The 25,056-nt window shown below is 51.8% G+C and overlaps 5 protein-coding genes across 9 annotated transcripts; 4 read left to right on the plus strand and 1 right to left on the minus strand.

Annotated features, from left to right (window-relative positions):
• The first annotated feature begins 2,171 nt into the window (after positions 1-2,171).
• Hyal1 (hyaluronidase 1) lies at positions 2,172-5,185 on the plus strand. 4 transcript variants are annotated; one of them, XM_046431885.2, is made up of 4 exons: positions 2,172-2,326; positions 2,812-3,735; positions 4,067-4,156; positions 4,326-5,185. In XM_046431885.2, exons 1-4 carry the CDS (start codon positions 2,306-2,308, stop codon positions 4,638-4,640), a joined length of 1,350 nt encoding a protein of 449 aa, XP_046287841.1. In that variant the 5' UTR covers positions 2,172-2,305; the 3' UTR covers positions 4,641-5,185. The 4 variants fall into 4 exon arrangements, with proteins under 4 accessions (XP_046287841.1, XP_046287842.1, XP_046287843.1 ...); XM_046431887.2 differs by having other exon boundaries at positions 2,204-2,326; positions 2,843-3,735; XM_058574857.1 differs by having other exon boundaries at positions 2,216-2,326; positions 3,587-3,735.
• Positions 5,186-5,955: 770 nt separating this feature from the next.
• On the plus strand, positions 5,956-8,973 carry Naa80 (N-alpha-acetyltransferase 80, NatH catalytic subunit). Its single transcript, XM_046431892.2, has 2 exons — positions 5,956-6,071; positions 7,805-8,973. Exon 2 carries the CDS (start codon positions 7,819-7,821, stop codon positions 8,755-8,757), a length of 939 nt encoding a protein of 312 aa, XP_046287848.1. The 5' UTR covers positions 5,956-6,071; positions 7,805-7,818; the 3' UTR covers positions 8,758-8,973.
• Hyal3 (hyaluronidase 3) lies at positions 6,066-11,887 on the plus strand. Of its 2 annotated transcripts, XM_046431888.2 has the most exons (4): positions 6,066-6,488; positions 9,688-10,601; positions 10,986-11,075; positions 11,184-11,887. In XM_046431888.2, the coding sequence occupies exons 2-4, from the start codon at positions 9,711-9,713 to the stop codon at positions 11,451-11,453; spliced, it is 1,251 nt and encodes a 416-aa protein (XP_046287844.1). In that variant the 5' UTR covers positions 6,066-6,488; positions 9,688-9,710; the 3' UTR covers positions 11,454-11,887. The 2 variants fall into 2 exon arrangements, with proteins under 2 accessions (XP_046287844.1, XP_046287845.1); XM_046431889.2 differs by lacking the exon at positions 10,986-11,075.
• A 353-nt stretch (positions 11,888-12,240) lies between these two features.
• On the plus strand, positions 12,241-18,022 carry Ifrd2 (interferon related developmental regulator 2). Its single transcript, XM_046431890.2, has 12 exons — positions 12,241-12,465; positions 15,079-15,198; positions 15,286-15,370; positions 15,476-15,600; positions 15,685-15,842; positions 16,006-16,056; positions 16,141-16,319; positions 16,409-16,514; positions 16,844-16,981; positions 17,070-17,198; positions 17,277-17,372; positions 17,507-18,022. Exons 1-12 carry the CDS (start codon positions 12,411-12,413, stop codon positions 17,585-17,587), a joined length of 1,323 nt encoding a protein of 440 aa, XP_046287846.1. The 5' UTR covers positions 12,241-12,410; the 3' UTR covers positions 17,588-18,022.
• On the minus strand, positions 17,068-24,923 carry Lsmem2 (leucine rich single-pass membrane protein 2). The gene is made up of 4 exons (XM_046431893.2): positions 23,422-24,923; positions 19,159-19,269; positions 18,892-19,077; positions 17,068-18,692 (listed from the first exon to the last, which is right to left on the minus strand). Exons 1-4 carry the CDS (start codon positions 23,441-23,443, stop codon positions 18,559-18,561), a joined length of 453 nt encoding a protein of 150 aa, XP_046287849.1. The 5' UTR covers positions 23,444-24,923; the 3' UTR covers positions 17,068-18,558.
• Positions 24,924-25,056: the final 133 nt, after the last annotated feature.

Here is a 25,056-nt window from a genome sequence, read left to right on the forward strand (position 1 = left end):
AGGGCAAGGAAGGAGGAGATGTGACCACACATCTCCACATCTGTGACCCCTCCCACACAGCTGTGACTTTTTACCTAGCAATGGCCCTACCTGTCAGCCCCTATAGGCAAAGTTTCAATCCTCACAGCTATTACGTTCCCTAAACATCTGTGTCTGCACACCATGACCTTTCCTACACATTTGTGACTTGTACCCATCCATCTCCAACAAACCCATGTACACTTTATATCATTTTCCTAGGAGGACTTGGGGAAAGTAAAACCCAGGGATAGTCAGAACTTTCCTGTGGGGCAGAGGAGGAAGGGGTAGAGGTGAAATAATGAGAGTGAGGTGACTCAGAGATCTGAAGCATGCACAGCCAGAGAGCAGGATTATCCAGCCAGATGGACCCCAGACATACAAGCATACTCCCTACCTCCCTTCATGCATCAATCCAATTAGACCAGTTGGGCAGGAACAGACCTATGGGAAAGGCTTGGGGCAGGGGAGGGCTTCAGGCATCCTCAACTCTTCCTGTTATTCCACCATTAGGGTTTTTCCCTTGGACTGAGGCCAGCTAAACAATGCTAGCCAGCTGCTTTCCTGGACAAGGTTTCTGGGGGCATCAGGAGGTAGCCCAGAGCCTCCAGGAGAGAGGTCAGGGGCTGCCTTGATGTTCACTTGTCTCCTTAGCCCTTGAGAGTTGTGCCAGTCTCTCTGGGCTACCCAGTTATCACTCTGAGACCCTTCTTCCTGAACAAGATCAGCAGCCACCACCTCTGTACACACATCCACAGTCCCCTATGCCCTGGGCCCTCCTTTCCCTCAGCCCAGCCGGCCTGGAAGACCAAGCTCAATTGGTAGCCCACTGTGAGTGTCATTTCTCCAAGGCCACCAGGCTGAAGATTCTGTGGCTTAGGCTCAGCCACAGCTGCAGGCCCAGGCAGTACTTTCACCCCAGTGTTTTCCTTTACCCCACCCTGGCAGGCAAGCCTGACCAGGCCTGAACATCAAGCAAGTCTCAATAAACAGCTTCTGAATCAGAACAAGGGAAACCACAAATGAACAGGCAAGCATATGTTCACTGATGGATCCTTGCTTACCCAGGGTCACACAAACTTGAGGTTTCATGGTCACAAGACATCAAGGTCTCACACACATGCAGTGTGAGACATAAGGTACTTAGTCTTACACTTACCTGTATGTACAAACCCCCGGAATTTGTGCAGAGGCCCGGATGGTCACCAACTGAAGTTTCACAAAAACACAACCACTGACCGAGGACATATACAAAAGGTAATGACACAGCCCAGACTTCACGAATACAGTGGCTTTCAGAAACAGATCCCTACAACAAGGATGGCTTAGGCACAAGACATAGTAGACACAAACAGTGCCAAGGGCCACAATACCTTTAGTGACCCACAGAAATGTTTTTAGTTTTTTTAGTTGGAAGAAAAAATATAAATACACTAATAATGAATACATAATAATGAAACTAGTCTGGACTAAATATCTTAAGTATTTTGTTTTAGTTGTAGTTGGACACAATATCTTTATTTTATTTTTATATGGTGCTGAGGCTCACCCAGCGCCCCGCACGTGCTGGGCAAGTACTCTACCGCTGGACACAACCTCAGCCCTAAATTTATCTTTATGCCTACACAGTTGTAAGATGTATTTTAAAATTTTGTTCTAGTTAAGCTCAGTGGCATATATATGCCTGTAGTCCCAGTTACTTGGGAGTCTGAGGCAGAAAGATCAGTTTATTCCAGGAGTTTGAGACGGGTCTGGACAACATAGCCAGTCACTGTCTCAAAATCACAGTAGTAATAACAATAACAATAATATTGTTTTAAGGGGCTAGGGATGTGTGAGGTCCTGGGTTGAATCCCCAGGACAGGAAAAACAAATGTTTTAAGGAGGAAGACAGCCACAAAGCTAACAGTGCCTAGGGGCCTACCAATGTCATTATGCAGTGGCTTGGAGAAAGTACACTCTCTGAGTCTATAATCCTCAGGCATCCAGACTCTGGGCCACAGACAGGCCTGCCCAGCTGCCTCTGCCACCACCTATCCCTTCCAGACCCAATAAAGTCACAAGGCCCCGCCCACTGCTCTCAGGGTGGGAGGGACCACTGCTGACTCAGCCTCAGCACCACCCCCTTAAAGGACCACCCCCATCAAGGCCCACCCCTGGACCTACAAAAGCTCAGAATTTTCCGCAGCTACTTTTTCCTCCGGGAGTTTCTGGTGCAGCTGGGTCTAGAGTGTGGGACAGCCAGGCTTTTCCTAGGCCACCACCTCAGGATCAGGAAGTTTCTAGGATGACACCCTTCAACCCTGAGGTTAGTAGGGAAAGGCGGGCAGACTGATGGGTGTATAGGAGGGATGGGCTGACCTGTTCTTGGTCTCTGAGCATCCCTGCTTCCAGTGGCTGCCAGAATTTCTGATGGAAGAAACAAGAAAGGGCTTCCATCATCAGTCTGGTCAGTCCGGGGCTGAGGACCCAGTTCTTAGCTCCTCCTCCCTGAATGGATGTCATGGTTTCCTTGGCCCTTGGGGAACATGGGTGGGCAAGATTAGGCCAGGGCAAGAATTATGGGAGGAGATGGCAGAGGCCTGGTCCCAGAGATGACGCTGATGTGCCCTCCACTGGCAGTGGTCCCCTCCATGCCTTTCCTCTGCCCTTTGCCCTCCCTGAGTCCTGCAGGTCAATGTTTAATTAAATCCAGAGCAGAGGTGGAGTTATTAGCAAGGGGTTCATCCCACCTGCCCTGAGCAGGGGTGAGAGAGTTTGAAGCCTGCCTTCAGCTCTGCCTCCCCTGGCCAGGTTTCCTCAGACCCACCTACTGCCACTGCAGCCCACCTGCTTCACATCTGTACCCTCTTGCTGACTTTGGTCTACGTGGCTCAAGGCTCCAGGGGTCCTGTGGTACCCAACCGGCCCTTCATCACAGTTTGGAATGCAAACACCCAGTGGTGCCTGGAGACGCATGGAATAGATGTGGATGTCAGTGTCTTTGATGTGATAGCCAACCGGGGGCAGACCTTCCGCGGCCCTAACATGACCATTTTCTACAGCACGCAACTGGGGACCTACCCCTACTACACAACTACTGGGGAGCCTATATTTGGTGGCTTGCCCCAGAATGCCAGCCTGCATGCCCACCTGGCCCGCACATTTCAGGATATCCAGGATGCCATGCCTGAATCTGACTTCTCAGGGCTGGCAGTGATTGACTGGGAGGCATGGCGCCCACGCTGGGCCTTCAACTGGGATACCAAGGACATTTACCGGCAGCGTTCTCGGGCACTGGTAAGGGCACAGCATCCTGACTGGCCAGAAACTTGGGTGGAGGCAGAAGCCCAGGCCCAGTTCCAGGAAGCTGCACAGGCCTGGATGGCAGGCACCCTCCAGTTGGGACAGGCACTGCGTCCCCGTGGTCTCTGGGGCTTCTATGGCTTCCCTGACTGCTACAACTATGACTTTCTAAGGTCCAACTACACAGGCGAATGCCCACCAGGCATCTGTGCCCAGAACGATCAGCTAGGGTGGCTGTGGAACCAGAGCCGTGCCCTCTATCCCAGTATCTATCTGCCTGCAGTGTTGGCGGGCACAGGGAAAGCACAGATGTATGTACGTCATCGTGTGAGTGAGGCATTTCGTGTGATTATGGCTGCCAGGGACCCCAGTCTGCCGGTGCTGCCCTACACCCAGATCTTCTATGACATGACAAACCGACTTCTGCCCCTGGTAAGTCTACTGTGGCCTACCCACCTTGTAAGCCCAACAACTGAGGCCACACAGCCTTGGGACACTTTCATCTATTCTCACATTTGAGTTCAACTTTGTGCCAAGTTCTGTGCTAAGCACAGGTGATTCAGCATTTATTAGAAAGGTTTAGACCCTGTCTTCATGGCATTTGTAGGTTACAGGGAGGACAGGCTTACAGCTTACATCTGGCTACCAGGGCTACAGAAGCCTTGGATGGGGTTATAAATTATTTGTCCCATCCAGCGGTGTCACAGCAGTCTGCTGCAAGGAGGGAGGGCGGCCCCACAAAGCTGTGCTTGCTCCTTCCCAGGAGGAGTTGGAGCATACCCTGGGAGAGAGTGCAGCCCAGGGGGCAGCAGGAGTGGTGCTCTGGGTGAGCTGGGAAAACACAAGCACCAAGGTAAGCTCAGGTCTGAGGACTGGCTGGTGGGTGGCTCACACTAACTTGGGAGACCCTGGCCTACCCTTTTTACTTCTGAAGTCCTGGCTGGCCAGCACATGGGTACCTTGGTGTCCTAGGTGGGCCTGTGCATGGCTCTACTGTCCCTGATGCTCTCCCTCCCACCCAGGAATCATGTCAGGCCATCAAGGAATATATGGATACTACCCTGGGGCCCTTCATTCTGAACGTGACCAGTGGAGCTCTTCTTTGCAGTCAAGCCCTGTGCTCTGGCCATGGCCGTTGTGCCCGTCGCTCCAACCACCCTGAAGCTCTCCTTATCCTCAACCCTAACAGTTTCTCCATCCAGCTTATGCCTGGTGGCAGGTCCTTGACCCTGAAGGGTGCCCTCTCACTTGAGGATCAGGCACAAATGGCTATGGAGTTCAAATGTCACTGCTATCATGGCTGGCGTGGAGAGTGGTGTGAGCAGCAGGGCATGTGATGACTGGTCACATCCAGTTGCACACATTGAGCACCTAATGCACTCTGCAAGTGGTCATGGCTTCCTCAGATACAGGCACAATCACAGGAGTCATGGTTATAGTCAGGAGTACACTGAGTCACCGTCATAGGCATATGGCCTGCTCATGCACACTCAAAGCCAGATAGTCACATAAAGAGTTAGAAACCAGGGGCAGACATCATCCACTCCGTGTCCACATGTGTCTACTTAGAAAGGTAACAGCTCCAGAGACACTAATCCAAGTCTTTAAATTCATCCAGTGCCTGCTTTGTGCCAAGCCATGTGCTAAGCATGTTAAGGAGGTTAACTCATTCTCTAAAATGAGGCTATGAGAAAGTGAGGCACCCACAGGATGCCTTTTTGCCCAAGGTTGCACAGCAAGAAAAGAGAGATGCTGAGCCAGGCACACCTGTAATCCCAGCAATTTGGGAAACTGAAGAAGGAGAATCACAAGTTTGAGAGCAGCCTCAGAAACTTAGGGAGGCCCTATCTTAAACATAAAAGAATAAAATTTTTAAAAGGGACTGGGCATGTAGCTCAGTGCTTAAGCGCCCCTGGGTTCAATCCACAGTACCAAAAAAAAAAAAAAGAGAGAGAGAGAGAGAAGCTGAGATTCAAACCCAGGCTGTCTCCAGGGATAGAGCCCTTGTGCACCTACTGTGGTGCTGAAGGTAACTAGCCTTAAGCGACTGAGTCCGCTGAGGCACCGCACAACCCAGCAAATAAAGCAGTCATGGTTTACTTAGCGATTTACTGAGTGCCTAAAATGGGCAGGCCCCTCAGCACCAGAGGGCAGGAAAGGTTCCTCTCTTTCCCTTAAGTCTAAAGTCTGCTTGAGGGCGGCTGCTTCCCAGTGTGGGTCCAAATTCCCGGAAGCTCCACCTGATCTAAACATGTTGGATAGGCTCTGGAGGACGACCCAACCTAGTCAAAACGCGACAGGATCTGGGGCCGGGACGGGGCGGAATCCTCTGGAGGAAGGGCCTGCGTCCGGCTAAAGCAGTAACGTACGGGCCTCGGGGCTGGGCCTCCACGGAGCCGAACTGGGGCAGCGATGCAGAGGACCAGAGGCGGGACCTTCACGAGGCGGGTCTGGGAGGAAGCCGTGCCAACAGATCCAGCTTAGCTCAGCAGGGGCGGCAGCAATAGCAGGGGCGGCGCGGGCTCAGTGTTGTGACGCGCAGAACCAGGGGCGGGGCCTAGGCGGGGAAGTTCCCTTGCCGGCCGAGGGCCTGACCACCTCGAGAGATTTCGGACTGGGAAGTGTGCGGTGGATTTCGATGGCTGCAGTACGTCCGCCGCACCGCTGGGGGCCAGCGCGGACCGACCGAAGAGTCTGAGCGAGAGACAGTGGGATACCGAGCCGTGCGGAGCGAGGACGCGGGACATCCCCGAGCCCGGAATCAACATGTCAGTACCGCCCCCACCCCACTACTGCCTGTCGGTGCTTCCCGCGCGTACGGTCCCCAACTAGCCGTGTCTTCCCGCATGCCCTCCCTGCGTCGGTGGTTCTTTCCTAGAACATACCGAGCCACACCTACCCAGAGAGTTAAATTTTCGAAGCCCCACCCCCAAAACTCCACCGTCTATGATCTACAGAAGTGGGAAAGGGAGTTAGGTATTAGCCGAGGCAGAGGAGACAGTGGGGTGGCTTTTTAAAGACCCAGAAACTAGCCCCGCCCACAGTGGGTGGGGTTGGCACTGAAGGGGTTAAGCCCGCCTGGCATCCTGGAACTGCAGGCGGATCCTGGGCTTACTCCCTCCAGACCAAGGGTGCTGCTGCTGCTACTGCTACTACTGTTGCTGCCACTGAGGTGGCTGATGCAGGTGAGAGGCTTAGATCCCTGTGAATGGGATGTGATGTGAGGGGAGGGAGATGCCTGTTATTGACTAGTGTTGTTGGATTGTCCTCAAGCTCAGGGAAGATGGGGAAGTAGGGTCAGGAGGCACTGTCTGGAGCAGGAGTAGAGGTGTGGGGCCCAGCTACTCACCCAGTGTAAGAAATCCTCTAGTATAGACCCTCTTGCCAGCAAGACCTGGAATAAGGTGGGCAAACAATGGTGTTTGAGAATAGGAGATCTGGGCCCCCAACCAGGTAGCCGTTGGGCGCCTCAGTGGATAAAGGAAGGAAACTGTGGTCCTTATCTAGGGTGGCTACGAAACTCAGGCCAGAGGGAACCAGGCCTGCAGAAGCAACATTATATGTGATTGTGGGCTAGGCCCTGGGCTGGTGCTGCTGGGGCCCCATCTGTGGGGACATTTGAGTCCTTGCCCAAAGTCTCCTGAGCTGGGCAGAGTTGGAGAAGGGGCCATGGGCTTTGGGCCCCAGGCAAGAAAGGCAGTAGAGAGAAGGGAAGGTGAGCTGATGGGTGAGTGCATGGGGCCTAAGGGTCACCCGGCAATTGAAAAGGTTGGGAGCTGAAGGAAAGCTGATATGTAAGGAGATGGAAGGGACAGGGGAACTCCTGGGGGCAGCGTTTCCTCCATGGAAAACCTCAGGTGGGTGTGAACAGGAGGCATGATGTCTGGTTTGCACCTTATGTGTGCAAGGTTGGCCAGCCATATTGGACTTCTAGAGATAAAACGGCCAGCAAGTATTAGCTGGGTTGACTGTCCACACACAGTGAGGTTCTAGGGAGGACAAATTTATAACCACAGTGGGTAGAGACCAGGACCCGTGGGTTCTGCCCCAGTCTTCAGCATTCACCATTACTCTCAGCCTTCCTCCAGTATGTGGCAGGGCACATGGGTCCATACACCCTGCCCCCCTCCACCTGAGGTATAAAGGATGGGTCTCTTCCAGGCCACCTGTATCATCAGGTGAGTTTGGAACAAGGTGCAGCCCATCATGCCCCAGTCCTAGGATGCATGTGCCCCTTTGCACTCATCAGTCCTTCCCTGCCCCAACCTTGTCTTCCTGCCACAGCCCAGCATGGCTGTTATTGATAGGAGGAGAGCCCCTGTAGTCTGAGGAGATGCCACTGCTTGAAGACTGGCCTTAATCTCCAGCCTGGCACTGAGCCACCTGCAGCCTAACAGGAGTTAACCTTGGCTCCCAGCCTGACTCAGCTGAGCCTGGATCGTACGAGTAGGCAAGAGCTCACTCTGAGCCCCTGGCCCAGCTACTCTGACCTCTACCCTAGACCCTCTGCACTGGATGGAGCTGATCCTGAGTAACAGCCCAGCTAAACTGACTCTGGGTCCTGCTTGCCAACCAGAGTTGACCCTGAGATTCAACCTGACCAAGCTAACCCTGGATCCCACACACCAGCCAGAGGTGACCCTGAGCCCCAGGCTAGCTGAGCTGACCCTGGATTCCACATGCCATCCAGAGATGACCCTCCGTCCTGACCCAGCTGAGCTAACCCTGGATCCCAGACACCAGCCAGAGGAGACCCCACTCCCCAGCCTGGCTGAGTTGACACTGGAGCCTGTGCATTGTCGACCTGAGCTCCTGGATGCTTGTGCTGACCTCATCAATGACCAGTGGCCCCGCAGCCGTGCTTCTCGCCTACACTCCTTGGGCCAGTCCTCAGATGCCTTCCCTCTCTGCCTGATGCTGCTGAGTCCTGGTCTTACCCCTGAAGCAGCTCCCATTGTGGTGGGTCATGCCCGTCTGTCACGAGTGCTGGATCTGCCCCAGAGCCTCTTAGTGGAAACAGTGGTTGTGGCCCGAGCCTTTAGGGGCCGTGGCTTTGGCCGCCGTCTCATGGAGGGCCTGGAAGTCTTTGCTCGGGCCCGGGGCTTCCGTCGGCTGCACCTTACCACTCATGATCAGCTATACTTCTATGCCCACCTGGGCTACCAGTTGGGTGAGCCTGTTCAAGGCCTTGTCTTCACCAGCCAACGGCTGCCCTCCACCCTGCTCCGTGCCTTCCCAAGGGCCCCCTCTTCCCGGCCATCCTGCAAAGTCCCAAGCCTGACTGCTCAAGCAGCCCCAAGGGGACCTAAGGGGCCTCCACTGCCACCACCCCCTCCCCTGCCCCAGCCCACCTCACCCTCATCTCCAGAAGGGCCCCTTCCACAAAGCCTGCTGGAGACACAATACCAAGACCTCAGGGGATGCCCCATATTCTGGATGGAAAAAAATATCTGAGGGCCCCTTGGGACAAAGCACTGCCCTTCTGAGTCCCTGAACTTCCCAGAACAATACCAGCCTCAGCCCACTGACCATATTTCATCCCTTAACCCCTGGGGGCAGCTTTAGCCTGGGTATGTTTCCTGGGTATCAGTGGGGGGCTAAATGGGGTAGCTCCAGTAGCTCTGGCTTAGAGTCATCAGTGTAGCTGAATAAAGGCTTCTGTTGAGTGTAGGTGTGACAGTTTTTTGTTGATCTCCACCCTCACTTTTCAGGTTCCCTATTCCTGAAGAAGTCCTGGGATCCAGATTGGCTCTGGGGCCATTGATGGGGTGACACCTGTCCTTTGCCCCTCCTAACTTGCCAGTCACAGGAGACAGAATGGCTCTTCCTTTCCCCATTCATTCCCTCATTACCTTTCGCTGAGCCCTACTGTGCCTGGCCCTGGACTGGGCATAGGTAATGGGGAATTATACAAGGTCCCATTCAAGGGGACAGATGGGCATACCATGTCAGGATCCATTGTGGGATAAGGAAGTTCAGAGGCTTTGGGAGGACAAGGGCCCTCACTTCTTCTAGGGGTCCAGAATACCCAGAGGTGATGATACTGAGTAGGAATTAAGTGAGGCAGACAAGGTGGTGAGAGCTGAGTGTTCTTGGAGCAGGGAACAAGATGGGAAGATGAAAGAAGGGGACTTGTGATAGCTGTGGGGTGAGGAGGTCTTGGAGGACACAGTGGTACCTTGACAGAGACAGAGAACACCAGAGGAGAACTACCCAGACCAGTTTGGGGTATGGCTGCTCTGAAAGGCTTATGGGATCCCTTGGAAACCACCTTTTCCCCATCCCCCGTCCTTGTGGGGAGGAGCTGGGGAGCTTTCCCTGCTCTTCCTGCTATGCAGAAGGCATGGCTGTGGACTCCAAGCTCATATCCCTTTTTTTCTACAGGTTTCCATCTCTGTGTTACGACCATGCAGCTAGGCCCAGTCCTGATGATGGGGGTGGCCCTGTGCCTGGGGTATGGCCAGCCTTTGCCACAGGCTCCTCCTGATCACCCCTTCTATGTGATATGGAACGTACCCTCAGCACGCTGTAAGGCCCACTTTGGTGTGCACTTACCACTGAAAGCCTTGGGCATCATAGCCAACCATGGACAGCTTTTCCATGGCCAGAACATCTCCATCTTCTACAAGAACCAGCTTGGCCTCTATCCCTACTTTGGGCCCAGAGGCACAACTCACAATGGGGGTATCCCCCAGGCTGTGTCCCTAGGCCGCCACCTGGCACAGGCTACACACCAGATCCGTCATAGTCTAGGACCCAGCTTTGCTGGCCTAGCAGTGCTGGACTGGGAGGAGTGGTATCCTCTCTGGTCTGGGAACTGGGGCCGCCGCCACACCTACCAGGCAGCCTCCCAGGCTTGGGCACAGCAGGTATTCCCTGACTTGCACCCTCAAGAGCAGCTCCACAAAGCCCGTGCTGGCTTTGAACAGGCAGCCCGCGCACTGATGGAGAACACACTGCAGCTGGGCCAGACACTGCGACCCCATGGACTCTGGGGCTTCTATCGTTACCCAGCCTGTGGCAATGCCTGGCATGGTACAGCTTCCAACTACACAGGCCACTGCCATGCAGCCACCCTTGCCCGCAACACCCAATTGCATTGGCTCTGGGCTGCCTCCAGTGCTCTCTTCCCCAGCATCTATCTCCCACCCAGGCTACCGCCTGCTCACCACCAGGCCTTTGTTCGACACCGCCTGGAGGAGGCCTTTCGTGTGGCCCGTGCTGGGCACACACATCCTCTGCCTGTCCTGGCATATGCCCGCCTCACACTCCGGAAGTCTGGGAGGTTCCTGTCCCAGGTAAGTAGAAGGTGAAATTTAGGGGTCTGCATTGAGCACTATGGTCCTGTCCTATAGAAGTCTTAAGGAGAAGACCTTGATTTAAAAGGAAGGTCCTAGTCTAGGGGTTCTTAGAGGAAAGCCCTATCCTGGAGCATCTGAAAAAGGAGCCATGGCTCTGTGTCAGAAGGTCTGAAAGTATAAGGCAGGGCATAACCTTTGGAACCCTGGTTCAAGGAGGGTCATTCTGAGTGGAGGGCATGTGAAACCCTCTCAAAGACCCAATGCAAAGGCACCCAACTCTAGAGTTGAAATCAGTTGTGACAGTGAAAGTTTCTTGATCGTGAAGGTGGGCCCAGATGGGTCCAGCCAGTTCAGCCTGGCTTAGCAGCTCTTTGCCTCCAGAATGACCTGGTTCAGACCATTGGTGTGAGCGCAGCACTGGGGGCAGCCGGCGTGGTGCTCTGGGGGGACCTGAGCTTCTCCAGTTCTAAGGTGATCATTATCCCCTTCCGCCTGTACATGCTGGGGCCCAGGATGGGGGAGAGGCCTTGTCAAGGATATGGAGCAAGAGCACCGACACATCCTTTCCTTCCGCCTCAGGAGAAGTGCTGGAGTCTCCATGACTACCTGGTGAGCACCCTAGGCCCCTATGTGATCAATGTGACCAGAGCAGCCACAGCCTGCAGTCTCCAGCAGTGCCATGGCCATGGGCGCTGTGCCTGGCAAAACCCAGGAAAAATGGAAGCCTTTCTGCACCTGCAGCCAGATGGCAGCCTTGGAGCTTGGGAGTCTTTCAGCTGTCGCTGTTACTGGGGCTGGACTGGCCCTACCTGCCAGGAGCCGAGGCCTGGGCCTAAGAAAGCAGTATAAAGCCAGGAGTCCCTGTTCCTACCTATTCTTGTCCCTGCTGCCACTTTCCTAGTCCTGGAGGAACCCCCCCCCCCCTTTTGCTCTATTCAGCTTACAATCAATACATTCCCAAGCACACACTTTCGCTCCCACTTCCCTTGGGATCTCTGAGGGGTGGAAAGGGCCAGAAAAAACGCTTATAAAACCAAAGTCCTCTGAGATCATCTGACTCCTCATGACACAAAGCAGCCTCTGGCAAAGTCAGGGCTCCAGCTGGTTAAGGGTTGCCAGCCCAGGGCTTTGTTCCTATACCTTAGTGGGTCCACAGAGAAGTCACAGGAGGGCCATCCACGGGCAGATGTTCCCAAGAAATCTGGGATATGGTCTCTAAATGCTAAGCTGTTATCTGCACTACGTTTTCATCATAAAGTCACTTTTTCTTTCATTGTCTGAAAGGGTCTGTTCTCCCTATAGGGTCCCAGAATTTAGCCTGAGCCTTTGAGCAAGTGAACCGCTGCAAGGGCCCTAAAATGTCGGTCTTGCCATGGTGCTTCATCCGTGGAAGGAAAGATCAGAGTTGAGGACTGTGCCATCGTGCACAGCGCGGGGCTGGACGGCGGGCAGGGAATTGTGGGTGCAGAGTTCAGATAGGGCGGGCACGGCTTGTGGATCCAGGAGTTAACTGCGACTACCGTGGTGCTCTGCTTCTAGACAGCAGGCCCTAACCTGTGCGCGCAGCCCCCTGGGAATAGTAGTTCCGGGGCCGTGGATGTGGGTCTGAACCAGGTGGCCGGGAACTCGCCTTCCCAGCTACCCGTTTGGCAGGGCGGGGCGCCTCGCGAAGATGGTGGCGCGCGCGGCGTGTGGCTCCCGTCGTCTGTCCAAGTCTCAGCACAGCGCACCGGCCAGCATCTCGCTGGTTTGGAGCGCCCGCCCCCCTGGTCCCTGACCCCGCGCCCCCCATACCCAGTTCCCAGCATGCCCCGTGCCCGTAAGGGCAACGCGCCCCGCAAGGGCGGCCAGCGCCGTGGAGGTGAGTGGGGGGCTCCAGGCAGCTGTTCAGCAGCGAGCAGAGGCCCCGCGTGGGTCCCCGTCGTGTCCCCGAGGGTCCTGGGGCTGGGAACACCTCTTAATTAGCCTAGCCTCCCTGAACTGTGCCGAGGCCCGCACGTGTCCCAGCAGGCATCGGCCACGTGTGCGCCCAACTTGAGCGCGCTGCCAGCCGCCTGTCGGGATCCCGCGTTCCCAGTGGTGACTCAGCCAGTACCTTTGGACATTGATTTTCCCACTGCCCCTCCACCCCATTTGCCTGCTGGGGTGGATAAACCTACTGGACAGAGAGCGAAGCTAGCCTCCTTGCCAAGTGGTCCCTTGTCCTTTGGTGGTCTGGACAGGGAAGCTGGCAGACGCCTAACTTGCTCCCAAAACTGAAAGAGGTGAGGTGCGACTGGGAAACTACAGAATCCGGGTGATTCCTGTCAGGGGACTGGATGAATACCCTAGAGCCTGAGGCAGTCTTAGTTATTGCTTATCAACCAAGAACCTGTCCTGTTGAAGTAAACACATATGTTTGTTCTGATGCGATAGAGTGTCTGACCACCGCCTAATGGGGCTTGGGTGTGGAACACTAAATAGGGTAGTGACAGTTCAAAGGGACTGGTGCTGAAACTTTTTCACTGAGTGGTGTCAGCCCCAGACTGAGGAACTTAGGAAATCACATGCAAAGAGATCCTCTGGGTGAATTCTGAGAAGATGAGAAGAGATAACCATGGAAAGAGAGCAGATTGTACAGAGATTTGGCAGCTGTGGGGATCATAACACAGTGGAGCAAATGAGGGAAGGCTGGGCTGCTTTTGCAGCTAGGTAGAGAAGAAGTGAGCAGGGGCAGTGTGCCTGCTGGACTTTTTCCTACAGGCAAGGAGTATAAGTAGTTTCTGAGATGTAGGGTCAGCCTTGTTGTCAGAACCTGTCCAGGGCTTTGCCACAGTAGCCACCCTTACCAAAGTAGCACGTAGCCTTGGACAGAACATATATCAGGAAGGCTCTCGCTAGAGATTTCCCTGTGTTCTCCTTTTTTAGGGGCCAGTTTCTTCTCTACCAGGGTCAGGAGGACTGTGTTTATCTAAAATCCACCATAGCTGAAGGTCCTGGATGGACTAAAGGAAGCTCAGAAGACAATATACTTGAAGCATGGGATACCCAGCACATTCAGTAGAAGCTGGGCTTTTGCTCTCAGAACTCATAGGTGGCTTGATGAATTTGTTGGCCTGCAGCAGAACCATAACAAACCACTTGTCTTCAGCTGCTCCACCTTAAATGCATTTGCTTCTCTGTTTTGCAGATAGAGAAATGGAGGCTTCAAAGCCAGGGCAACTGACCCATTACAACTCTGTTAAGATATAGAGCTGGAGGTGCTGGGGTTTGTGGCTTAGCAGTAGACTGCCGCCTAGTATGTTCAAATCCCTGGGTTTGATCCTCGGCACCACATAAAAATAAATAAAATAAAGGTATTGAGTCCAACTACAACTAAAAAATAAATACTAAAAAGAAAAGATGTAGAGCTGGGGGCTTGGGTTGTGGCTCAGTGGTAGAGCACTTGCCTGGCAAGTGTAATGCACTGGGTTTGATTCTCAACACCTCATAACAATAAATAAACAAAATGAATGTGTTAAAAAACAGAAAAAGTTGGCTGGGACTGTGGCTCAGTGGTAAAGTGCTTGCCTAGCATGCATGAGGCACTGGGTTCAATTCTTAGCACCACATACAAATAAAGGCCCATTAACAACTAAAAATATTTTTTAAAAAAGTAGAGCTGGGGACCAAGGGTGTAGTCCAGTGATAGGACACTTGCCTAGCAAGTCCAAGGCCCTGGGTTTGCTCCCTAGCTTGGCGGGGAAAAAAGAAGTGAGCTGGAGTTTGAACCCCAGGTCTGTCTAACTATAATCTAAGACCCTGACCTTTGTATTGCCCACTTTAGGGCATAATCCAAGCTGGGCCACAGGCCTAGTTGGACCCATACAGCCCCTCCCTTCTACCTCTAGTTTGGCTTCCAGTCTCTTCCTTAAAACAGGCTTTGAGGGCTGGGGATGTGGCTCAAGTGGTAGCGCGCTCGCCTGGCATGCGTGTGGCCTGGGTTTGATCCTTAGCACCACATACAAATAAACGTTGTGTCCGCCGAAAACTAAAATATTAATATTAAAAAATTCTCTCTCTCTCTCTCTTTAAAAAAAAAAAAAAAAACAGGCTTTGATCTCAGGGAGGCTCTTTCCACCAAGTCTGCCACATTATCCCTAGCTAAGCCTTATTCTTGACACTTTTCAAAAGATTGATCTCCTTCCCTTTTTCTTGCTTCTTGGCTCAAGTCTGCTGTTTCAGTTCGTGTACTGCCCAACTCAGTTTTGGCCCCCTCATCTTTGAGGGGGGGCAGCATTCTGTCCTGTTTAGTTATGAGGTTGAGTGAGATATGCCCAACCCTCATTAATGGAAGCAAGCCACTTTTTTTGTTTGTTTGTTTGAGACAGAGTCTTGCTGTTTGCCAAGGCTGCCCTCAAACTTGCAATTCTCCTGCCTCAGCCTCCTGAGTAGTTGGGATTACAGGTGTATACCACTGAACCCCACAAACATATCCTGTTTTTACTCTCATCAGGTGCCCGGAGCAGTGCCCAAGCTGACTCAGGTTCCAGTGAGGATGAGGCAGCCAGTGAGGCCCGCAGCACCACCAGTGACTGTCCCAGCCTTCTCAGCACCACAGCAGAGGACAGTCTGGGTGAGAGCAGGTGGCAGTTTGGTCGGGGCTTGGCTCAGGCTCCACTGGGCGAGGGCAAGAAGTGGTGCTGACCCACTGGCCTTGCAGGGGGGGATGCCGTGGATGAGCAGGGCCAACAGGAAGACCTTGAGGAAAAGCTGAAGGAATATGTGGACTGCCTCACAGACAAGAGGTATTCCTGGCTGCCAGCCAACTCCTACAGTGGGGCCCTGCTCAGCCCATGCCAAATATGACAAAGGAGGCTGGCCCCCATGACCCCCCTTCTCTATTTCCCCAGTGCCAAGACCCGGCAAGGAGCTCTAGAGAGCCTGCGCCTGGCCCTGGCCTCCCGCCTGCTTCCTGACTTCTTGCTAGAGCGCAGCCTTACACTGGCCGATGCCCTGGAAAAGTGCCTCAAGAAAGGTTAGGCCCTTAGGGTGCATGGGGAACCTTAACTAGGCAGGAGGTGATCCTTGCTGCCTTGGGCTAACTGAAAGGATCCCACAGGGAAGGGTGAGGAACAGGCCCTGGCTGCTGCTGTCCTAGGCCTGCTGTGTGTGCAGCTGGGCCCTGGACCCAAGGGTGAGGAGCTGTTCCACAGCCTGCAGCCCCTGCTGATCTCTGTGCTTAGCGACAGCACAGCTAGCCCTGCTGCCCGGCTCCACGTGAGTATTCCCAAGCGCCAAAGAACCTTTCCTTCACCTTATCCCTAAGAAGAGTGATAGATTTCACCTGTTCAGGCTCCCCTACTCTAAGGGAGTTGAGCCCCATGGCTGGGAAGCTGGGTTCACTCCCTAACCAGGTCTGGCTCTGTCCTCCTTCCAACAGTGTGCTTCTGCTCTCGGCTTGGGTTGCTATGTGGCTGCTGCTGATGTCCAGGTAAGTGGCCTTTGGACACAAGTGGTACCACCTAAACCCATAGGTCTGTCCCTGAGTCCATCCCCTGCCTCCCTGTGCTCCTAGGACCTGGTCTCTTGCCTTGCCTGCTTGGAAGGTGTTTTCAGCCGGTCCTGTGGCACAGGTGGTTCCACAACTCCTGTGGTCCCTGCCAGTCTTCATGGGCTGCTTTGTGCTGCCCTGCAGGCCTGGGCATTGCTGCTCACCATCTGCCCCAGCACCCATATTAGCCACATCCTCAACAGGTAGGGGCAGCTGTCCACTGGGAGTGGGAGGAGATCATGATGGGGCCCCCAACAATGCCCACATGTAGCTTAGCATGCCTCTTCCCTAGGCAGCTGCCCCGGCTGCCCCAGCTCTTGTCCAGTGAAAGTGTGAACCTGCGGATTGCTGCTGGTGAAACCATCGCACTACTCTTTGAGCTTGCCCGGGACCTTGAGGTATGAGTGACAATGGGGGTTGTGGGGGGTGCCTGCTTGTGCTATTGCCCATCCCAGACTGGATGCAGAACATGCCACAGATAACAGAGCAGCCTGGGGTCATTATGCAGGGAAGATGGCCTCAACATTGACTCACATGCTAGGAGCTGTGATGGGGACTCTGAACAGTGGTATTCTGTATAGGCAGAGGCCAAGGAGGGGTTGAGGGAGGTCAGACAGAAGAGGAGGATTCTCAGTGAAAGAAAGGCTTCAGGCAGCTTACATTAAGAGCCAACCGGGGGGGGGGGGCAATGGAGCTCACAACCCCAATCTTCGTCGCCCCCCCACAGGAGGACTTCATTTATGAGGACATGGAGGCACTCTGTGGTACCCTGCGCACTCTGGCCACTGACAGCAACAAGTACCGTGCTAAGGCTGACCGCCGGCGCCAACGCTCTACTTTCCGTGCTGTGCTGAACTTTGTTGAGGTGCGTGTGAGAACGAGTGTGTTCTAGCACGAGTGCATCCCCAGGCATAGCAGCCAAGCCCAGTTGTGTGGGCCCCTCTACCCTGCAGGGCAGTGAATGTGAGGAAGAGACGATCCGCTTTGGACTTGAAGTGCTCTATGTGGACAGCTGGGCCCGGCACCGGATCTATGCTGCCTTCAAGGATGTGCTGGGTTCCGGCATGCACCACCACCTTCAGGTGGGAGGCCACTCAGGGAGGGCTGCCCAGCTTGGCTACTTGGGACTGTCCTGAGTTTATTGCCTTCTTTGTCCTCAGAACAATGAGCTTCTTCGTGACATCTTTGGCCTGGGCCCGGTGCTGGTGCTGGATGCCACTGCCCTGAAGGCCTGCAAAATTTCACGCTTTGAGAAGGTTTGTGCCCTAGGCACCTGTACTTTCCCTCTCTTCCCGTTTCCTGGGGGCCTGGAGCTCAGCAAGGGCTGCCAGAGGAGCCTGGGCTTTTCCCTTCCTGGCTCACCATGTCACTCTCTTTGCCCCTACCCCAGCACCTGTACAATGCTGCCGCCTTCAAAGCCCGGACCAAGGCTCGCAGCCGTGTAAGGGACAAGCGGGCAGACATCCTGTGAGGCGGACCAGCTGAAGAGAAGACTACCCTCATTGTTGCCCACATTTTTAACAGAAGAGAGTGCAAGAACTGGTCTCTGCCAGTGATTGTCACTTTATTTTTTTAATGGCAAAACCAAAAACAGATATAGGGTGGATGGGTGAAGGGTCAGGACTTTTGGGACCCTGGCCTTTGTCCCTGCACTCAACCCTATGGCCTCTTCCTGCCCTTTCTCAGGTGAGGCCAAATGTGTGCCTCTCCCAGGGTAGTCAGTAGGGAAGCTGTCCCTCTCTTTCCTTTTTTTAGGCCTTGTTCCCCTGGGGTAACACACTCTCTTTGGGGGACTGGCATCTGGACAAATGCCATCATAGTAGGTGTGGAAGCAAAGCAACCTGGAATGGATTTGTGCAGATTTTTAAAGATTATATAAGAGATAATTAAACAGAATTCTCAGCTTCTTGTGGCCTTGACTCTTAGGTATTTCGGCCCCCCTCTCCCTCCCCATCCACCATCCCAAATTTGGGCCAGCTGGGTCTCCCCCATCTCACTTTTGCCCTCCATGGCAGTCTCTCCTCAAGTGGGGCTCCCTTACCTCAACTCAGAACCCAGCCTGTCCTTGAGAACTGAGGCCGGACCCCCACTGGGAGGCCTGGCAACACTACAATGGGGGCAGCTATTTCTAGACTTCTGAACCTTCTATCTAGGGGTAGCCAGAGGGTGCTGACAGGCCACAGGAGAAGCCAGGAGGCTGGTGCTCTGTCCTGACCTTGAGCCACCCAAAGCAGGTCCTTGGCATCAAAAGGCTTAGCTTTATCTAGGCCTAGCCTGAAGAGGTCAGGAGAGGGAGGCAGGCAGCTGTAGAGTCACATCAGGCTCTTATACAAAAATTTCACCAAGGAAGTAGTGTAGACCAGCACTAGGAGAGGAGAGGCCTGCCCATGGCTGCTTTATTCCCCCACATAGAACCCCAGACCATGAGTTCAAGTGGTTATCTCAGCTGGGTGTTCGGGCTTCACTGGAGTTCAGCCTCCTCAGCTGGCTGAGACTGGCTAAGCGGAGTTTGAGCAGAGTCTCCTCCTGTGTTCGAAGTGTGTGTGCTAGGACCCGCAGGGATTCACTCTGCAACACTGGAAATGTACAGGCATTTGTGGAACCTGTCAGACCACGTTGCTCCCCCAGACCTCCCCCAATCAGCCCAGCATCAGGGAGTTCCCATTGGCCCCTGACCACCCTTCATTGCTGCAGCATCTGCAGTTGCTCTTTCCAAAGAGCCACCCAATGCCGACTGCCTTGCCCTCAGTTCCCACCAGCTCTGTCCATCCCTACCACTCAGGTAGACAGCCAAGATTGCAAGTGCCAGGCAGGTGAGCACCAGCAGTGCCAGCAGTAATAGGAATCCCCCACGGCCACACACTGGGCTGCAGCCAGCCTGGGTACACAGTGATGGCGGCAAGACACCTAGCAGCTCATCCCACTGCCGTGCCTCTTCAGCCAAATAGGGACGAATGGATCCTATGGGGAGGATGAGATATTAGGAGGGCAATTTCCTCTCCTCCCCCAGTACATCCATCTCTCACCCCTGCCCCTACCTACCTCCACTGTGCAGGTCACTGATGGACTCCACTCTGTGCAGATGCACCTCCTGCACATGGTTGGGGTCCAGTGGCCCCCTGCTCCTCTGGCTGTGCATTGATGCCACAGTGTCTGCAGGGAAGTGAGTCTGATTCAGCCAGACAGGTCACTTCTTCCCTTCTCCCAGATAGCCCTCAAGAAGCAGGGACTTGGGAAGGATGGAGACAATGGGAATTTGCTCCAAATCCCCTACAACTTCAGGAATGACCTTGGTTCAGATCCAGAATAACCTCAGCTACTTACTTGTACAGTAGCAGGTACACTCAACTTGCTACCATGTATCATTCCAAGCACCTGGAGGGACTTTCAGCTACTTAGCTGCCTGCTCATTTGTTTGTTTGTTTTTTGATGGTACTGGGGATTGAACCCAGAGCCTTTTGCATGTGAGGCAAGCTATATTCCCCAGCCCCCTGCCTGCTCATTTCTAGCAAATAGTTATTCAGCCTTGCAGGACTAAGTCCACAGTACACACAGTTCAGTCCTCTTCTGTTTATCAAAGACCTGTAGACCTGTGAATTAGTCATCTGTCCAGACCTGGTGCTCTGTGCCTTCTGGGCAGCAAACAGCCCCATTCAAGACCATTCAAGACCTCATGGAAACTGGATGTGATGGTACAGGTTTGTAATCCCTGAAACTCAGGAGATTGAGGCAAGTGACTGCAAGTTCAAAGCCAGTCTCAGGGAGTCCCTGTCCGAACACATTGTGGAACCTTTTCTTCCCAGCCTTGCTTCTGTGTTCTTTAACAAACTGAGTGTGATTCTGCTGTTCTGCAAAACCTGCTGTTTTCACTCAACATCACTGAGACTCTTCTATTAAAACACTTTCTCATGTCTCTGCAGGCATGAGACTGCCTGGACATTTAGGTTATTTCTGGGATCCTTTGGAAGTTAACAGCCTCTAGACATCCATCATTGAGTATGAAAATTTCCCCCAATTTCTTGGTAGTCTTTTTTTTTTTTTAACCTTTATTTTATTTATTTTTATGTGGAGCTGAGGATTGAATCCAGTGCCTTGCACATGCTAGGCAAACGCTGTGTCACTGAGCCACAACCCCATCCCTTCTTGGTAGTCTTTAATGACAATTCCCAGAAGAGAAAATTTGGATCCAAGAAGGAAAGGCTTTTTTGGTTTGGTTTTGCTATTATTTTCCAGTACTGAGTATTGAACCCAAGGTCTCACACTGCTAGGCAAGTGCTTTAGCACTGAGTACTTGCCCCCACCCCATTTTGTTTTATTTATTTATTTTTTAATTGTAGACGGACACAGTATCTTTTTTTTTAAAGAGAGAAAATTTGTTTACTATTTATTTTATAGTTTTCAGTGGACACAACATCTTTATTTTTTATTTTTATGTGGTGTTGAGGATTGAACCCAGCGCCCCACGCACGCCAGGTGAGCGCGCTACCGCTTGAGCCACTTCCCCAGCCCACAATATCTTTTTTTTTCCTTTAACATTTTTTTTAACTTTTATTTTCATTTTTTTAGTTACACATGACAGTAGAATCCATTTTGACATGTTTATGCAAACAGAGTATATCGTATTCTAATTAGGATCCCAGTCTTGTGGTTGTACTTGATGTGGAGATTCACTGTGGTATATTCGTATATGTACATAGGAAAGTTAAGTCAGATTCATTCCACTGTCTTTCCTATTTGCTGTCTCCCCTCCCTTCCCTTCATTCTCCTTTGTCTAATCCACCGAACTTCTATTCTTCCCCTCCCCGCGTGTTGCGTGTTAGCATCCACATATCAGAGAGAACATTCAACCTTTTGGTTTTGGAGATTGGCTTATTTGGCTTAGCATAATAATCTCCAGATCTAGCCACTTTCTGGTAAAAGTCATAAAGTCATTCTCCACAATATCTTTATTTATTTATTTTTTTTATGTGGTGCTGAGGGTCCAACCCAGTGCCTCATGCATGTGAGCCAAGTGCTCAACCACTGAGCTACAACCCTAGCCCTTTTTTTTTTTTTTTTTTTTGATTGAACCAAGGGATGCATCCCCAGTCCTTTTTATTTTTTATTTTGAGATGGGGTCTTGCCAAGTTAACTCGGGGCCTTACTAAATTGCTGAGACTGACTTTCAACTTTCAGTCCTGCTGCCTCAGCCTCCCAAGCCTCTGAGATTATAGGCATGTGCCACCATGCCCAGCCTTTTTTTTTTTTTTTTTGGTTGGGAGTGGGGGGAAGGTTTCATTGTGTCACCCAGGTGGGCCTCAAACTTGCCATCTTCCTGCCTCAGCCTCCAGAGAAATCTGGTATTACAGGCATGGGCTACCATTTCTAGTAGGTATTTTGTTTCTCAGCTATCATCAAATTTCCTCCAGAAGGTGTGTCTGCAGCCCCAACATCTCCAACATTAGGCATCCCCACTAGGGGGAAAAAAGTTTATATGCACACAGTTGAATAGTATTTGTAATATGAGAGATAAGCAATTACCTTTATTTACTATTTCTTTTATGGGTATGGAGATCAAACCCATATCCTTAATGTACGCTAGGCAAGTGCTATATCACTAAGCTACAACCTCAGCCTTGAGAAGTTGTCTTTTTTAATTTGTTTGAAGGGTTTTCTTGCTGCTCCTCATACTCCTGGACTCTAGTGATCCTCCTGTCTCAGCCTCCCATGTACCATCAAAGTTTTTGTTTGTTGTATTGTAGTACTGGATATTGAACCCAGGGGTACTCTACTGCTGAATTACACTCCCAGTCCTTTTTATATTTTACTTTTAGACAGGGTCTAAGTTGCCCAGGCTGACCTTGAACTTGCAGTCCTCCTGTCTTAGCCTCCTGAGTCACTGAGATTACAGGTGTATGCCCTTGTGCTGGGCCATCAAAGTATTTTATGATTTCTAAATATGTAAAGTATATATAGTATATATATATGGGACTGAACCCATGTACGCTCTACCACTGAGCAAAATCCCCAGCCCTATTATTTATTTATTTACTTATTGGTACTGGGGATGGAACCCAGGGGCACTTTACCACTAAGCTACATCTCCAACTCAATTTTGAGACAGTCTCACTAAGATGCCCAGGTTGGCCTCAAACTTGTAATCCTCCTGCCTCAGCCTCTGAAGTTGCAACCATGTCCAGATAATCATATTTTCTTCTGGTGTTCTTTGACTTGATTTTTTAAAATCTTGGCCCCATAATTGCTCCAGATACCCACCTAAAAGTTGGATCAGGGAAGGGGGACTTTAGAAGGATTCTTCCTGTTAGAGATAATGGTGGCTTTGGACTCTCTGGGTCTATCACTCTCAGGTCAATAACTCAACTTTCATATTTGCTTGAAGCTATCCCTTAACATGTTCAAAAGCAAGACAAACAAAAACAGATGCTTCCAGACCTCAAGTCTGGGTGATAGTTTGAAGGTCAAGTACCCTCTTTATACTTAGTGTGCTTTTCCCTAATTTAAATTGAACACGGATTCTGTTTGTTACCAAAAACAAAACAAAAAAAACACAGTAAATGTTATTGTTAAGATCTGCCCTCCCCCCAAAGATGAACATTTCCTCTTACCTGAGTTCAAGCCACTCCCCTGTAGTATAAAATGTTGGAAATGTGATGAGAGAGCCAGTCACCTTGACCAAGCTGGATTGTGGGCTATCGCCTAGAACCATAGTCCTGTGACATGGCCAGCCTTCAAATGCAGCTTCCTAGATTCCTGTTGCTATGGCTCCTCTGAGCCTCAGGACTTCTTTTATTAGTAAAGCAGTTAGATGAATGGCCACCAAGCTCTGGAACAGCTGAGTCAGTCTGTCCAGACTGAGGGACCTCAACCCTTAGTCAGTTGGGGAATATTTAGTCCTAAATTAGGGGAAGCCATAGGCCTATCTACTGCTCTGTCCCTAGGCAGTGCCCAAATGGGCCTACCCCCCAGTCCCAGTTTTCTCCCTGAAAGAATAGCTGCACTGGCCAGGCAGCTGTCCGGATACCCACACCCACTAAGAGTGGCCTGTAGTTGACCCCACTCCTAGTGGGTAGCTTTCCCCAATCCTTCCATGCAGGAAAAACTGAGGTAGGGCCTAATGTGGGAAAGGGTTCTAAGCAAGGAAGGCTCTTCATCCACGCATGGGATAGGTCCTTTTACTAGAGCTGGGACATGAAAATTGATGACTAGTCAAACAATGAGGTCAGTGGGACAGAGGGTGAGTCTCTCCATGGTTCACAGGGTAACAGGACTGGGGCCTTGCCCTCCCTCATGATCACCCTCTCCTACCTTCTTGAGTCCCCTCAGGCATGGCAAGTGGTAGTCAGGGGGCCAATGAGGGTGCCCAGTAGCAGGGCTGGACAAAGCAGCAGCAGCGGCTTCTCTGGGAGCCTGGGGAAGGCCTGGCCACTTTCCAATCTAGGCTTAAAATAGGCCTGAGCTCAGCCAGCTGGGCTATATTTAGAGGGGGCAGCTCTTAGCCATCAGAAAGGGTGGAGTGACCCACATGGGTCAGCCTAGACTATCTACCTGATGATAGAGCTCAGCCAAGAGTGTGCTTCCACTAGTACATAGGTCCAGCAGCCTTCTCAGGGAACTGTATCACTTCTATATGTACACAGACCTTGGGGCCTTCATCCAGAATAGCCATCACAGGCTCAGTCTGTAGCAATGCCCCACATGGCAGCCATGACATAAAAGGAGACACTGTGCAACTCTATTCAGGCCTCACCTCTGTAGATCTTTACCCACAGCCTGGCCATCACCTTCCTGCAAACGTGAGACAAACACCCACCACTGTGTGACATGCTAGCACTAGAGATTGTGGATGTTGGACAACTGAAACCCAGTGCCATAAAGGTGCACACATAACACCTATGGTAGCCAGTGGACAGAACTGGATTGGAGATGAGAACTTCCACTACTACTCTTACAACCTTATGTAAAGGATCAACTTTCTCTGTCCTCTGTTTTCTTGATGACTGCCAGAGAAGAACAATGATTCCTCTCTGGCAGTCATCAAGAACATACATACAATCATGTATCTGAAGCACTTACTCTGGAGCACAGTTTTGGTTCTCCCTGTCCTCTCAACAGGGCCCACATGGATCATGTGAAGATCCATAGTGCTGCTTACCCTTGAAGTGGAAGGGTGACTTCCAGCCCTCCCTCTATGAGAGGATCCCTGGGCCCCTCCTATCCAACTGAGGGAAGACTATGGGTTCTACCACCCAAAACATCCCCAATTCATCATTACATGGTATCAAACTGGCCTCCATGCTGCTCCTCAAATTTGGTAATCTTGTTCTCCCTCAGGACTTTGCACTGGCTGTTTCCTCCTGTAATGCTCTGCCCCAAAATATTCCTGTTGCTGTTTTCTTCCTGACTTTCATCTCAAATGTCACCCCTTTAGTGAGGCCTTCTGCTCACATTCCTTTTCCCATCACCCAGTTGTATTTTTTCTTTTCTTTTCTTTTTTTTTTTTTTTTTTTGGAGAGGTGGTGGGGTGGGGAGAGGGGATCAGGGATTAAACTCAGGGGCATTCAACTACTGAGACGCATCCCCAGCCCTATTTTTTGTATTTTATTTAGAGACAAGGTCTCACTGAGTTGTTTAGTTCCTCCCTTTTACTGAGGCTGGCTTTAACGCTCTATCCTCCTGCCTCAGCCTCCGGAGCCGCAGGCGTTACAGACATGTGCCACCTGACCCAAACCGGCACCAGTTGTTTTTTCTTCAGAGCACTTAGCTCACAGATTATATTATGCAGAATATACGATGTATGTGTGTCCCCAAAGGCCCTACAGAACTTGCTCAGTCACTTCAACAACATTATTAATCCTCACCTGGACAATCTTGGACAGAAGAAACTCAGACCTTTATGCCCAATAACACACAGTAAGATCTACAACTAGTGGTCATCTCTGG

The sequence above is a fragment of the Marmota monax genome, unplaced genomic scaffold (assembly GCF_021218885.2).
Source record: "Marmota monax isolate L192 unplaced genomic scaffold, Marmota_monax_Labrador192_F-V1.1 WCK01_AAM20220418_F8-fsc00022, whole genome shotgun sequence".
In the NCBI taxonomy this organism is placed as follows: domain Eukaryota; kingdom Metazoa; phylum Chordata; class Mammalia; order Rodentia; family Sciuridae; genus Marmota; species Marmota monax.